The sequence below is a fragment of the Ranitomeya variabilis genome, chromosome 4 (assembly GCF_051348905.1).
Source record: "Ranitomeya variabilis isolate aRanVar5 chromosome 4, aRanVar5.hap1, whole genome shotgun sequence".
Taxonomy (NCBI): Eukaryota; Metazoa; Chordata; class Amphibia; order Anura; family Dendrobatidae; genus Ranitomeya; species Ranitomeya variabilis.
Genome location: NC_135235.1, coordinates 631609219 through 631625796, shown reverse-complemented (window position 1 = coordinate 631625796; position 16578 = coordinate 631609219). Strand labels below are relative to the sequence as shown.

General features: G+C 42.7%; 2 protein-coding genes across 3 annotated transcripts in view; both read left to right on the top strand.

The window, feature by feature from the left end:
- LOC143768146 (uncharacterized) overlaps positions 1 to 16578 on the top strand; it is a 350260-nt gene that overhangs the window by 73455 nt on the left and 260227 nt on the right. The gene's annotated exons all lie outside the window — the stretch shown is intronic.
- The window catches only part of LOC143767240 (uncharacterized), a 62392-nt gene that overhangs the window by 7526 nt on the left and 38288 nt on the right, over positions 1 to 16578 (top strand). Inside the window, exon 4 of one of the 2 annotated variants that reach the window (XM_077255431.1) lies at positions 6991 to 7946. The exons of the other annotated variant lie outside the window; for it this stretch is intronic. Coding sequence (XP_077111546.1) covers positions 6991 to 7946 — 956 coding nt within the window. The remainder of the gene's footprint in view (positions 1 to 6990; positions 7947 to 16578) is intronic. 2 annotated transcript variants of the gene reach the window in all.

Genomic DNA, 16578 nt, shown 5'->3' with positions numbered 1-16578 from the left:
ATATAGGTCATCTTTAATCCATTTGGCCCTTCTTCTTCTCCCCCTTCCTTCCCTTCCTTGTTGTGGGTGTCCTGTCCTCTTTCCGTATATATGAGGATTTTCTCATGATAAGCCCCTTTTGTTTTGTTTTTTTATTTTTCTATGTATGCTTTTTGTTGTATCTTTCTAATTAAGGTATAAAGGGGGAATTTGTGGTTTTGGGACTCACTCGAGATTATGGGTATGATTGACCCATTTTATATTCATTATATAAGCGTCTTATTGTACTAGGGAGTTCCTTCATCTATGGTGTCCCACGCTGCCTTGTCATTGTAACCTTTCTATTTCATATGCTTTTGATTGTAATTGTGTGTTCGGACTTATGTCCATTTGTTAAAATTTGTAACATTCTAATAAAAATTTACAGTTAAAAAAAAAGTACATTGGTAAGCTAGCGCTGTGCCCCCCATTAGCTATCGCTTCCGCCACCCAAGAAATATAAACTAATCAGTCTCTATGCCTAACACCCCAACTCATTTTAGGGCTATGGACACACATTGCATTTTTGTTGTTTTTTTTTTCTTTTATGTATTGCAGAAAAAGCACAAAGTTTTATAGTACAAGCAAAGTGAATGAGACTCCTGAAGTCTCATGCACACGCTGCTTATTTGTTCCTTGCACATTTGCAGAAGATTAAAATCTGCAGCATGTCTATTCTTGTATCATTTTTGCAGTGTATATCACCCATTCTAAGAAGTGGGGAAAATTCTGCCAAAAAAACCCACAGCGTCTTTCCAGCCTTTTGAACTTTCTGCTGCAAATACTGAACGTGAGCATCTAAACTTAGTCCCCATCCTGTTTCCACCCCATCCTCCATTCATTATACAGGTGCATCTCACACAATTAGAATATCATCAAAAAGTTAATTAATTTCAGGTCTTCAATACATAAAATGAAACGTATATATTATATAGAGTGAGAGACACCAGACCCTACAATGCAGACAAGCTGAAGGCTGTGGGCGCCAAAAAACGGAACCACATGACAACATGTCAGGGTTCAGTCCGGTACCACATGGTAGGACACATGATATACAAAAACATAACCTACCGTATATACTCGAGTATAAGCCGACCCGAGTATAAGCCGACCCCCCTAATTTTGCCACAAAAAACTGGGAAAACTTATTGACTCGAGTATAAGCCTAGGGTAGGAAATGCAGCAGCTACCGGTAAATTTCAAAAATAAAAATAGATACCAATAAAAGTAAAATGAATTGAGATTGGCTCCATATAAAAATGTGCCACATATAATGCTCCATACAGTTCATTATGGCCCCATAAGATGCTCCATATAAAACTGCCCCATGTAATGCTGCATTACAAGTTCATTATAGCCCCATAGATGCTCCATATAAAACTGTGCCACATATAATGCTCCATACAATTAATTATTGCCCCATAGATGCTCCATATAAAACTGTGCCACATATAATGCTCCATACAGTTCATTATTGCCCCATATAATGCGCCATACAATTCATTATTGCCCCATAGATGCTCCATACAATTCATTATTGCCCCATAGATGCTCCATACAATTCATTATTGCCCCATAGATGCTCCATACAATTCATTATTGCCCCATAGATGCTCTATATAATGCGCCATACAATTCATTATTGCCCCATAGGTGCTCCATACAATTCATTATTGCCCCATAGATGCTCCATACAATTCTTTATTGCCCCATAGATGCTCTATATAATGCGCCATACAATTCATTATTGCCCCATATAATGCGCCATGCAATTCATTATTGCCCCATAGATGCTCCATATAAAACTGTGCCACATTTAATGCTACTGCTGCTGCTGTAATAAAAAAAAAAGTGACATACTCACCTCTCTTGCTGCCCGCTGCTCCTCAGCATCCCGTCTCTCCGCACTGACTGTTTAGGCAGAGGGCGGCGCACACAAGAATACGTCATCGCGCCCTCTGACCTGTACAGTCACTGCAAGAGGACGGGAAGACAGAGCGGCGACCGGCGGGTGGAACGAGGGAAGGTAAATATGAAATACTTACCTGCTCCGGCGCGGTCCCTGGCTCCTTCTCCCGGACAGATGGTCTCCGGGCACGGCAGCTTCTAACTCTGTCAGCGGTCACTGGTACCGCTCATTACAGGAATGAATATGCGGCTCCACCCCTATGGGGGTGGAGTCCATATTCATTACTTTAATGAGCGGTACCATGTGACCGCTGAACAGAGGAAGAGCTGCAGCACCCGAAGACCGTGGGACATGCGGGGACCGCGTCAGGAACGCCAGGAGCAGGTGAGTATGCGACAGTCCTCTCCCCCTCACCCGCCGACCCCGTCGCCGACCATGACTCGAGTATAAGCCGAGAGGGGCACTTTCAGCCAAAAAATTTGGGCTGAAAATCTCGGCTTATACTCGAGTATATATGGTATATAGAAATCTGTTTTTTATGGAACCGCAAATGGAAGCTTGAGATAAAATACAAAAAAATGTATTATTGTAGAATAATTTTTTTTGTATTTTATTATACAATAATACATTTTTAGTATTTTCTCTCAAACTTCCATTTGCGGTTCCATAAAAAACAGATTTCTATATAGGTTATTTTAAAAAAAATGACACTATTGTTTTGCATTGAAACTTACTAATGTTTTTTATATATCTTGTGTCCTACCATGTGGTACCGGACTGAACCCTGATATATTTTTGGCGCCCACATTCCAAGCTTTAACCTATTTAAATGATACTCCTGCTGTCTCGTCATGCATGTGGTTTTTCCTGAAGAAGAAGTTATATACTTCGAAACACGTTGAAATAAACCACCACCTTACTGTACCACACTGGGATATACATTTCCATTCTGTCGGCAGCGTGGAAATATTGTCCACTAACTTCCTCTACAGTCTGATCAAAGCACCCTGGGCTTCCATAACACCTCAGTAGTGCCACAGACTGATATCCTCCATGCCATGCCGCCTTGATGCAGTAATTGATGCAAAAGGAGCCTCGACCAAGTATTGAGTGCATTTACTGAACAGACATCTCAGGAGGCCAACGTTTCGGATTTTAAAATAATTTTTCAAGCTGGTGTTATAAAGTATTCTAATTTACTGAGATAATGACTATTGGGTTTTCATTGGCTGTAAGCCATAATCATCAACATTAACAGAAATAAACACTTGAAATAGATCACTCTGTAATGACTCTATATGATATGAGTTTCACTTTTTGTATTGAAGAACTGAAATAATTGAACTTTTATATGATATTCTAATTTTGTGAGAAGCACCTGTAAGTCCTTCATAGCATCATAATGTATTAGGGAGTGGGATAAGACGTTATCAGGGTCTTATAATAACCAGAGAAACTGCAGGAAAGATAAGCGCAAAATAGGGTCTTATCCGATAGACTTTTGAGATAAAAAATCAGATGGTGCTCACCTGATGCATCCTTGTGCTAAGGCATGTAAATGCAATCCATTTATCCATTGCAGCAGATCCACTGGTCAGACAGTTAACCGTATGTGGTGATCTCCTGAGGAAGAAGTCATATAGACTTTGAAACGCGTTGCGAATAAACCACAATCTCTTCAAGATGTTTGGTTTCTAATTCATTCAACAGCGCGGATTATATCCACAAATGGCCAAAATGTATTATGAAATAGGGGGTGGGAGAGGTTGTTATCTGGCACTTACATGCATGATCGTGAAGATGTATGGGCCCTTGTAGCATTCTATCTAGATCCTAAAAGACATATGTATTCGATCTCCCAATATAATGACTCACATCCTGGTATAATGTCCCCCATCCTGTGCTTTTTCTTGATGAAATGTCCTCTGTCCTGGGCCCCTTCTTTTTCAACACATCTTTAAAAAAAAAAAAAAACAATGATTCTTACCTCCCCCCACTTCCAAGATGTGTGGCATCTTCTTCTGTAGCCAGCACAGGAGGTGGTAGCTGACGTTGGCGTTCCCACCATAGAGCATGACGTCACTGTGTGTATTGCAGAACAGGGAGCTGGAGAGTCTCTATGCTGCAATACATTTCAGCTGAATGTGCTTCCTCGGATGAACATCCAGCTGAAATAGGCGCCAGTGTCGGCAGTTTCCCCTCCACCTCTCCCCTCTGTGCCGCAGCTCCATTGACTCCTATGAGATGTATTTCTGCAGCCCCAGTGACTCCTATGTGATGTATATGCTCCAGCCTCATTGACTCCTACGTCATGTATATGCTGCAGCTCCATTGAGTCCTATGTCATGTGTATGCTGCAGCCTCAGTAAGTCACAAGGAGGTTTTCTCAAACATCTGCTGTAATAATGGCGTCATGGTCTTTGGATTCTAAAAATGCAGACACTCCTCCTTGTGTCTCCATAGATAGCTATGGTCATCACGGAGTAACTCGAGCATCGACTTCTAGAGCTGCAACTCCTAGGCAGGTTAGAAGGAGTTGGGCTCAGTTGGATGGGCTCAGCTTGTTTATTGCTTGTCATCACTTGCCAGGAAAACCAGCCATGTCTGCTCTTTCCTTATTTAAGCTGGCTTCACTGTTCATATAATGATTCAAAACAAAGTCCTAAGTACGGGGAGTCACTTCATACAATGTATAACAACAAAAACCCATATGAACATAAATATGGGGAAAGGAAGAGATCCACTAATGATTTTTTTTTCAAGATATTTAAATTTTATTAAGGATAAATAAAAACACAATGTAAAAAATCACAGAATATAAAGCAGTAATACCATAGGGGATGCTTGTCAGAACAAGGGGCAGAAAAATATATTATATACTGTATATGAGGAGAGTATAGGAAGGATACTGATGGATCAAAAAGTATACACTGCAGTATGGCAATTCCCATCCTTACAAATTAACCTCAATGCCCAAATTGCCACTTTAGGGTGACTGGGAGGCAGACCAGGAAAAAATAACAAAGGCAATATCTTCCATGTGCTGACATGTTAATGGGTAAATGTGGCATTAGCCGCTAAACTAATCCTATTAGTCAATCATAAGATGGAGTAAGTAACAATAATTATTACCTGAGTGGTGCTGATAGATGTCCAGGCGTGCGCTCACCCCGACACATGTTTCGCCACCAGCTTCTTCCGGGGGTGCCCAGTATCCCCTACGGTATTACTGCTTCATATGGTGTGATTTTTTACATCGTGGTTTTATTTATCTTTCATAAAATTTTAATATTTTAATAGGGGTCTAAGGGGTAACGTTTCTCCTTACGGAGAGTGACATACCAGCTGGCTTGTCAAGGTAAGGAAGCTTATTCGCCGTGCAATGCTCCTCTGGGAAATTAAATATGCAAATTGCCTCTTCTGTGAAAAAGAGGACTTAACTCTATAGCGCCACCTGTTGGAAGTAGCGATCCTACAAGTCACAATCAACCCTTTAATGAGTCGTGCAATATGACTGAGGATAAAAGCCAAATCAGTATCTCAATTCGCAGACACGGTGTTTCGGGCTGTTGGCCCTCGTCAGTGCGAAGCATGAGAACTGATTTGGCTAGGTGAGAGGCTCTGGACTGGGGTCTAAGGGGTAACGTTTCTCCTTACGGAGAGTGACATACCAGCTGGCTTGTCAATAAGCCTACACCTTCAGGGGAAATCCCGGGATAGAGATATCCCGGGATAGAGATTGGCCGAGACCCCTAGCATGAGGGTCAGTATGGGTGCACATCAGTTATCCCACCGTCATACCGGGACACAATGTCTCCTCTGGGATGTTTATTAACAAAATCCCGGTGTCTCCTATGTGATGTATATGCACCACTCTCAGTGTCTCCTGTGTGATAAATTATATATTCAGAAGTCATTATCTATTATTCGAATGTGTGTGTGTGTATGTGTATGTGTGTATATATATATATATATATATATATATATCAAGGCTTCTTTTCTTACGGAGGCTGAGTGACTGGACTTCTAGCTAGATGCAGCTCCAACAGCAGTCATTTTAAATCTAAAAAAGAGAGGATTTTATGTAATGAGGAGAAAGCGCTGTGAATAACAAAAATAACGTGAATTCAATGTGTAAGAGATGTGCTAGACAAGACAAGAGATCATACTATAAAATAATGGACAGCGCTGCACATACAGGACGCTATATAATAAGGGACAGCGTCATACATAACTCGCCAGAATGGTATGTAATATGGAACTGTGCTATAAATAATAAAAGTGGAAACTATGTAATTAAGAACAGCGCTGTATTTAGCAAAAATGTACACTGTATTATAAGTGACTGCGTTATACATAATAAGGCCACATTCCGGTATCCATGCCATGTGAAGTATCGGTGTGCTGCCAGATTTTTTTTTCTTGGGCAGCACACAGACCTATTGAGTATGTCCTCCAAATCGAATCAGAAATAGACATGCTGTGAGCATGTGGCCTAAGGGAGGTTGTGAAAATAGCCTTAGTCCCGGCCTTGTGTCCTATTCCCCCCCCACACATTCATTATAAGTCTGTGCTCCAGATCGACGAAAACCTGGAAAAGCAGTTGCGAGTAGCAATATCACCTAACATCACTCGCCTCACCAAAGAAAAGCATCTCCAGCCATCACATAGGGGGTGAGTTAATTCAATGTTTAACTAAATAAAGCAGTGTAATTTTCAAGTTGATAGTTTTGCACGGTCCACTAATGTTGGTATAAATATCCCAATGGAATTGGCAGAAAAAAGATTCCCACTCCTGATATAACTGGTAATGATTGATGACAGGCGAAGTGAAACTTGAACCTGTGGAGAACATAAATCCTACAGACAAGTGAAAAATTGAAACAGCACAACCTGCAGGCCTAACGTCATAATCCAATAGTCATTGCTTTGTGCTCTACTTTCATAGTCAATTGGTTAATTATTTGTATTATAATTTGCATTAAAATGTATACAATATATACTATTAATATGATTTTGGTGTTATTATTGGAAAATAATAAAATATTTGTTATTCTTGACAGATGACTGTACCAGGAGCTCAGTGGGACATCTGATACTTTCAGATTTCGCAACAGATGATCATGGTCTTACACCAGCTACACATGAAGAGCATGCTATTATCCCCGATACTCCTCAATCCCTTCTCAGAAAAGGTCTTTCATCTGATCATTTTCAACAGGTCATGTCCTCTGCTTCATCAATGACTGATATGCCAAACAAAATTCATAGGAGGATTAATGAACATGAAATATCTCTTAAAGAGGAGAAACCATATTCATGCTCAGAATGTGGGAAATGTTTTAATAGGAAAATGAATCTCATTACACATCAGAGAATTCACACAGGGGAGACGTTATTTTCATGTTCAGAATGTGGGAAATGTTTTGTACGGAAATCACATCTAGTTAAACATCAGAGAATTCACAGAAGGGAGAATTTATTTTTATGTAAAGAATGTGGGAAATGTTTTACAGTGAAAGCACATCTTGTTAGACATCACAGAACTCACACACGGGAGAAGCCTTATTCATGTTCAGAATGTGGGAAATGTTTTTATGAGAAATCATATGTCATTGAACATCAGAGAATTCACACAGGGGAGAAGCCATTTTTATGTTCAGACTGTGGGAAATGTTTTGTACGGAAATCACATCTTGTTAGACATCAGAGAATTCACACAGGGGAGAATTCATTTTTATGTAAAGAATGTGGGAAATGTTTTACAGTGAAAGCACATCTTGTTAGACATCAGAGAACTCACACACGGGAGAAGCCATATTCATGTTCAGAATGTGGGAAATGTTTTAATGAGAAATCACATGTCATTGAACATCAGAGAATTCACACAGGAGAGAAGCCATTTTCATGTTCAGAATGTGGGAAATGTTTTGCAAAGAAATCAACTCTTGTTGCACATCAGAGAATTCACACAGGGGAGAAACCATTTTCATGTTCAGAATGTGGGAAATATTTTACAGTCAAAGCAACTCTTGTTGGTCATCTAAGGACACACACAAAGAAGTAGCAAATTTCTTTTCTTATTTTATTGAAAACATGAAAAAAAATACAAGTTGCAAAAATCACACATCTACAAGAAAGAAGGAAAACAATTTGGAGCATTAAATGATTACTGCAAAATGTATACAATTATCAATGATTGTTGGTAAAAAGCAATTCGTATTAATATAATACACCTATGTGTGAATCATATGCAGTGCTACTCACCATTATTGGCACCCCTTCATTTTTTCAGAGACTGTACACAATTCAGAAATAAATGTACCAAAGTTATCGTATATCCTCAGGATTATTTAATTAGTGGTCCAAGGTAATACAACAATAAAACATTTTTTTTCAACTTACATGTTGCAATTTCATAGAAGAAACAGAATAAACAGAATGTGCAGCAATAAAGGCACCCCTAATTAAAACTTGGTTGCACACCCTTTGGAATCAACCTCCAAACGGTTCTTGTAGCCATCTACAAGCTTCTTGCACTTCTCAGCTGGTATTTTCTCCTTTTCCTTTGCTGTTTGTTCAAGCTGAATGTTTGCAGCTTTTTTTCCCAGTGGCAGATTTTAGCTCACTCCAAAGATTTTCAATGGGATAGTGGTAAGGACTCATTGATGGCCATTTTAAAACTGTCCATTTTTTTTTTGGGATGTGTACTTTTTGGTTTGTCAAGGTACTCTTTGGCAAAGATCAGTTGTTCCTTTTAATGTCTTTTTCTTCAGCAATGGTTTCTTTGTTGGCCTTCGTCCATAAAGCTCTGCTTGGTTTAGTGTGCGACGTATGGTACTTGTTGAAACCATAACTCCAGTCTGTTCTTGGTTGGCCTTCAGGTCTTTGGGTGTTTGACGTGGTGCTTTTTTCATCATTCGCACCAACCTTTGAAGACATCTATTTTCAATTTTTCTCGTCCAGGGAGGTTCTTGATGGTTCCACGCTTGGCAAACTTCTTAATAACATTGCGCACTGTTGAAACGTGGATACCAAGGTCTTTGGAGGTGGCCTCTGTAGGAATCTGTACTCACTTAGCTGCTGTTGAGGTAGGCACAGGAAGCCATATTGTGGAAATTTTCAAGCCAGTTTATTAAAATTGCATAAACTGCTCTGGATATACAAAACAAAGGTACAGCCTCTTCCGGCACAAGGTGAAAAGGAAACAGGGACAAATAACAATGCGGACCCGCCCGCTCTGGCCAGTGTCTTTCGCACACACACATGGGAGGTCTCCACACCTCCAGCCACAGACACTGAATGAGGCAATTGGCCTTCATTTTATAGGCTGTAACCACACCCAGAGGTGAGCTATGTGGGCAGCCAGACCCGCCCATCTCTCATAGCTACCCGCAACCTGGACCCAGGTGCACCAAACACCTCTTAGTGCTTATGTGCACTAAAGAAATACTCCAGGTTACATCACAGAAATCAGCTATCTCTGTGAAGCATACATCCCATCAACTATGCAGCCATTAGCCTCCTTACATACCCTCCCCCTCTGCCCAAAGCCGGGGGGCTTGGCACCTTCTGCCAATAAACAATGGATCCTTGACAGAGCGTCAGCATTGCCATTCAGTTTCCCTGGCCTATGCTCCACATGGAAGTTAAAATCCTGAAGTGTTAGGAAACACCTGGTCACTCGGGCATTGTTCCCTTTCTTTTCCCTCATCCACTTCAGTGGGGCATAGTCTGACACTAGTCTGAATCTCCTGCCTAAGAGATAGTACCTCAGGGAGTCCAAGGCCCACTTGATGGCTAAACATTCCTTTTCCACTATAGAATAGTTTTTCTTGCAAGATGACAACGTCCGGCTAAAATACATTATGGGGTGCTCCTCCCCGTTCACCTCTTGAAATAACACAGTGCCCAGCCCAACATCCGATGTGTCCATCTGGACCACGACCTCCTTGGAGGAATCAGGTGCTACCAGCACTGACTGTTTGCACAGGGCCAGCTTCAGTTCCTGGAAGGCTGTCTCAGTATCTGGAGACCATTAACCCATAGCCAACTTCGTCCCTTTAATGAGATCCATCAGAGAGGCAGCTACCATGGCGAAGTTCAGGATGAACCGGTGGTAGTATCCTAAAATGCCCAGAAACGCCTGGACTTTTCTTTGAGAGGGGTTGTGGCCAGCCCTGGATCGCCTCGACTTTTATTTATCTGAGGCTTTATTTTGCCCCTGAGCCCAAATACCTCGCCTCCATTCCCAAGGCACCCTTTTTTCAGGTTTATGGATAACCCCACCTTCCGAAGAGCATCAAATACCACCTGGACCTTGCTTATGATGGCTTCCCCAATCCTGGCTGAAGATTACAATATCGTCTAGGTAGGCCACTGCATACTTCTTGTGCGGAGCTAGGAACCGGTCCATGGTTCTCTGGAACGTTGTTGGAGGGCCTTGCAACCCAAACGGATGCTTTGAATACACAAGGATGCCATCTGGTGTTGAGAACGCAGACTTTTCTTTGGCGCCCTGGGAAATGGGAATCTGCCAATACCATTTTGTGAGGTCAAAGGGTAGTAATGTACCGAGCCAGCCCTAGCCTCTTAATTAATTCATCTGTAAGCAGGTGCTGAGATGCAGTACGCAGGGATTGCAGAGCAGTACGGTATAACAATATTATTTATTTTAACAGTAAAGGTAAGGTAATCTCGCAGGGAATTAATGACCAGTGAAGAAAACTATTAATAGAACAAGAAATAAATGAAATAAGCAGAATAAGTGCGACAGTCCACAGTCCACATTCTGATGGGGGTAGTAGTACCAGCAACGGCCTGTGAAGGGTCCACAGATGGGATCCAAAGTTAACAATTAGTGATGAGCGAGTCTTCTCGTTGCATGGGTGACTGCTCAGAGATTTAGTTTTCATCATGGCAGCTGAATGATTTACAGCTACTAGCCTGCTTGATTACATGTGGGGATTCCCCAGTCCAGGAAACCCCCACATGTACTCAGCCTGGCTAATAGCTGTAAATCATTCATCTGCCTTGATGAAAACTGAATCTCCGAGCAGTCATAAATACTCGGAGGTCACCCGAGCGTGCTCGGGAGAACCCGAGCAACGAGTACACTCGCTCATCACTATTAACAATCCACCTTCTGGCGGCAGAGGGCGGTCTCCGGTTTTACCTGCTGAGGCCCTAGTCCATTTAACTGCAGAGAAAAAGAGTAAAGCTCTCTGCAAGGTTCCTCGTGGCACGTGTCTCTCTGAGCAGCTGCTGTCACCTAAATGGCTCCTCTACACAGCTCTGCTCGGCGTGCACGCCACTATGTGCCAGCCGAAGTGAGGATCGCTGCAGTAGTCTGTTCCACATGGGTGCAGCTGTGCGTCTGTCAGCAATGGGGGACGCACGTCAGGGTTCTGCACTGGACCCTTGCTCCTCCACGCGAGCACTGAACTCTGCTTATCCGGGCGCTCGGCGCTCTCACTAGCTCAGTGGCACGTACGCAAAAGCTCTGCCGCAGTTCTGCCCCGCGCTGTCTCTCATACTGTGGAGCGCGCCGCACGCCTGCCTGTGTACTCACTGCCGCCTGGAAACTCACTGTTTTTTGGTGCGCTTTCTCCTCATTGCCTGGCTTAGTCACGCCCTCTCTTCCCGTGTCATGGGGCCTCGGGTAGGCATCGGTCTTAGAAACCTCGTTCAGCTTCCAATAGTCATTGCAGAATCACTATTCCTCATCTGGTTTTGGCACTAGGACTATTGGACTGGACCAGACACTCTTGGATTCCTCTGACTCCCAAGCTCAGCATCTGCTTCACCTCCCTTGAAATCACCTCTCGGCGTGCTTCGGGAATCCGGTATGGCTTTAAGTTGACCTGGACATGAGGCTCCATCAGGACGTCATGCTCTATGACCTTAGTACAACCTAGAAGATCTGAGAACAGGTCTCTGTTGCTCTGTAGCAACTCTCGGCACTGCTGCTTCTGCGAGCAAGACAAGGTGTCTGCCACCTTATCTTTCACACCAACATCAGACTTGGCCGTTAGACAAGTAGCTTCCACGGGTTCTCTGTCCTGCCATGGTTTGATCAAGTTCACGTGGTACACCTGGTAGGGTTTCCGCTTCCCCGGTTGGTGGACTTTGTAGGTGACCTCACCAACTTTCTCCACCACCTCATAGGGCCAGGAATTTGGTCTCCACCTTGGTACCAGCACAAATGCTCGATCTCCTGGGATGAAATGTCTTACCCTGGCTGACCCCTGGACTGGGCTTCCTGAGTCTTGAGGAGGTGCTCCATCACAATGGGCATCAAAAAGTCAGAAAAATCACTGCACTCGTATGATTTTCAGATGCATAAATTGAAAAGTTTATTTGAATTGAAGAGAATAAGATACTAGGCGAATTTGACGTTTCGGCCAACTCGTGGCCTTGTTCACAAAACCGCCTGTTGAATTTCTCTTGCATATAAAGAAGGATCCTTTAAATTGTGTTGAATTATATACAATGGTATGGCGATATACCTAGCTGGAACGCTAAATAACGTATGTCCATGCAAAAGAGCCGTATCTGCGGCTGGAACAGATCCTGTCCTGTAGATACAGTGGGCAAAATTATAAATCAGGTACTGGTCATCCCGTGTATTCTCATATGCCCTCAAGATCACATAGAGATCTGGTGCTGTGCTGAGTTGGTAAGCAAACGACCCAATGGGTACATACAGGAGACCCTCCCTGGGAATATGATATGCTGCCAGTGGATAAAGCAACCTCGTCCGTTTCAGTGGTGCAGGCAAGGCGTACGCGTTGGTGGCGTGGTGGGGAAGGCCGACACAGTCCTGTGTCTAGGCAATGGAACCGCGGTAGCATATCATATTCCCAGGGAGGGTCTCCACTGTATCTACAGGACAGGATCTGTTCCAGCCGCAGATACGGCTCTTTTGCATGGACATACGTTATTTAGCGTTCCAGCTAGGTATATCGCCATACCATTGTATATAACTCAACACAATTTAAAGGATCCTTCTTTAAATGCAAGAGAAATTCAACAGGCGGTTTTGTGAACAAGGCCACGAGTTGGCCGAAACGTCAAATTCGCCTAGTATCTTATTCTCTTCAATTCAAATAAACTTTTCAATTTATGCATCTGAAAATCATACGAGTGCAGTGATTTTTCTGACTTTATGGTATATGGGATTAAAACATCCCGTTCACTAGCACCGTGGACTACATCAATTGAGTGCTGGCTTTGATTTCTTCTCTACAATGGGCATCAAGTTGGCAATCCTCTCTTGCATCTGGGTGACATGCTCTACCAGGCTTCTATAGGGGGTAGTTTCAGCCTCCCAGGATTCCTTCGCCACATCCAGGAGCCCGGTTCTGGAGATATGGATCAGTTCCTTGGAGATACATTTAGCACAGGCATTTCTTAAGGGTATCGCCTCTGGGTACCGGGTAGTATAATCCAGGACCACCAGTATGTATTGATATCCTCTTGCAGACTTTACCAGGGGTCCCACCAGGTCTATTGCTAGCCGCTCGAATGGCACCTTGATGATGGGCAATGGTACCAGAGGACTGCGTAAGTGAGCTACTGGGGAGGTCAGCTGGCATGTGGGGCAGGAACAACAGTAGTTCAGGATTTCTCTGTAACACCCAGGCCAGAAGAATCTCTGCAGAATGTGCTCCTTAGTCTTATCTGTCCCCAGGTGGCCACCGAACGCATGGGAATGAGCCATGTCTAACATCCTGCATCTATAGCGCAGTTGTATTGTCATATAGCAACGGATCTCAATTAATAATAAAACATAACTTTTATTAAATATTTAAAAAAAACAATTACCTAAGGTGAACGTGACCGTGAAAAAATAGTGTATAGTGCAGAAAAAGAACACAGTAAAAAGAGGCAGTATAGGTGACCATACCACTTTTAAATCGCTAGAAAAAATCACCTTATCAACCTTGTCACCAGGGTGTTCTGTTATTTAGTACACTCTGGTTGGAATGCTCTTCAAAGGTTTCACGTAGAGTACTCTATTAGGTATAGAGGTATACAAATATAGCTACCCGTTTATGGTCATGGTATCTGGTACATTGTTGTTATTCCAATTATTCTGCGTTTTGCTAGTAGGAATACACTTCTTTACCTTTACAACAACCGTATCAGGGATCCTTCACCGTTCTTGATCCCACATGGTACTCTTAATGTCTAGCATCTAGTGGCATAGATCAGCTTGCTCATATATTTTTCTTTGAGATGTACCATCCGTCACATCTCAGACACGCATATTTACTCCTACTGTATCCATGTGAATACATCAATGCCAACGTGTGCAGCAAGGGTTCCAACAGTGGAGAGACCTTATTATGCGCAAATCATATACTCATCTGGGTATCTCCGTCAGTGTCCATATAGCATTACTGCGCGGGTCCTATACTCTCCCAATGTCTCCCAACGCGTTTCCTCTCCATGATTTATCAGGGGATCGTGACATTACCAAAAATGAGCAGAGCTTCAGAGCTCTCCTAGTTACCTGCCTTATATAGATTTCAAAATGGATTGCCGCCATGATGTGAACGCCAAAGATCGGCATTTCCGGAATACAGTGCGCATGTCATAGCGTGGACACGTCGTACTCGGTCACTGAGACGCAGGCGGTATTTACCCTGAACCGCAAGCGTCACTTCCGGAAAACAGTGCGCAAGCTCTATTACGGCTACACCGCACTTAGATGCTAGAACGCAAGCGGCTCATATGGTCCACCCGCGTCACTTCCTTCCGTGAACATCTCCGTTCACTGCAGGCCGCCTGTGATATATCGCATCTTATTTAGCTCTACCTACTCAGAAGATGCTCCGATGCCACAGGCAATTGTACAAGACTATGAATAGAATATATCCCATCCCATAAGTGCCTTATGCGGGCATGTGCAGGTTTTTAATATAGTTTTTACATCCATCCCATTCCAACCCTATATTATGGATAGAACACAAGTGTAAATTCCGATTTTTGTAATACACATACTGATGTCTGATAGGTATAGCAGCTATAGAGAGAGACCTCCATTACATAAAAATCATTATTATTATTCCAAAGAAAAAGTTTATTATTTCTGACACAAAGGACCTCTCCAAGTTATATGGGAAGTGATAGAAAAGGGTGACCCTACATATCTTAATTTCTAAAAACCCTCCTCTATCCTGTGCCCTACCTAACGCGGAGGTTGGCACCCTAGACCTACGCAGTGGCGCCCCCACTCATCGACGGCTGACCCTGCTATCGGTCCCTGTTATTAACTACACTTATAAGAAGGAAGAAAAGGTAAGTTGTTCATTTAGTCCTTTCGGACTTAGAGTTTGTAGGCGGAAAATCCATTTTGTTTCTCGTTGTAGGATACTTCTATCCCAGTTTCCCCCTCTTTGTGCTTTGGGCACCTTATCAATCCCCATAAAACTGATTATCTTCAAATCCCCAGTATTATTGATATCGGTAGCTACTGGAGTGTCCCTATGATTGATGGTGTCTCTGTGATGTTCGCCTACTCTTCTTCTCAATTCTCTGGTGGTCTTCCCTATGTACTCCATGCCGCATTTACATGTCATCTTATATATCACTCCTTTAGATTTGCAATTGATGAAGTGATATATTTCAAAAGTTCTCCCCGTTACATTGCTGACAAAATTTTTTCCTTGGCTAATTGCATTGCAATATTTACAGCTGCCACATCTGTAGCATCCTTTGGTTTTTGTATCTAGCCAAGTGCTTTTAGTGGAACTGGGGGGGAACGAAATGGCTGTGGACTATCCTGTCTTTAATAGATCTACCCCTCCTAAATGTAATTTGGGGGGAGGGGGTGATCACATTTTTTAGATCATCATCCATCTGCAGAATGGACCAATGGCGCTGTATGATCTCTCTCAGGTCTTTCGCACCGTTAGTATATTTAGTGATAAACCTGATGGTCCCATCATTTTTATCACTCTTTTGTGCAGACGGATTGAGAAGGTCCCTTCTGTTTCTCTGTGATGCGAATTTATAGGCCTCTCTGAGAACCTGATCAGGATAACCCCGATCGACAAACCGTTTCCTCAAATCTTTCGCTTGCTCTTTTGATAGATCTGATACAGATCTATTTTTATTTATATTTTTTATCATTTTTATTTATTTTTATTTTTCATTTTTCATGTCTACTGTCATGGTTCCCAATGGCAAGGGAACGTCAGAGAACTTAAATAACGGACTAGCTCTTGGGTGATGGAATCTCGAGCTGACCGTGAGCTAAACCTACCACACAACTAACAGTGGCCGGGTGACGTGCCTACGTTTTATCCCTAGACGCCCAGCGCCAGCCGGAGAACTAACTAACCCTAATAGAGGAAAAAACAGACCTGGCTTACCTCTAGGGAAATTCTCCCAAAAAGGAGACAGAAGCCCCCCACATATATTGACGGTGAGTTCAGAGGAAAAGACATACGCAGTATGAAGGTAGGTTCAGCAAAGCGAGGTCCGCTTACTAGATAGTAAGAAGATACAAAAGGGAACTTCACGGTCAGCTGAAAACCCTATTAAAATACCATCCAGAAATTACTTTAAGACTCATGTGTCAACTCATGACACCGGAGTGGTAATTTCGGCCCACAAGAGCTTCCAGCTACAGAAACATAACA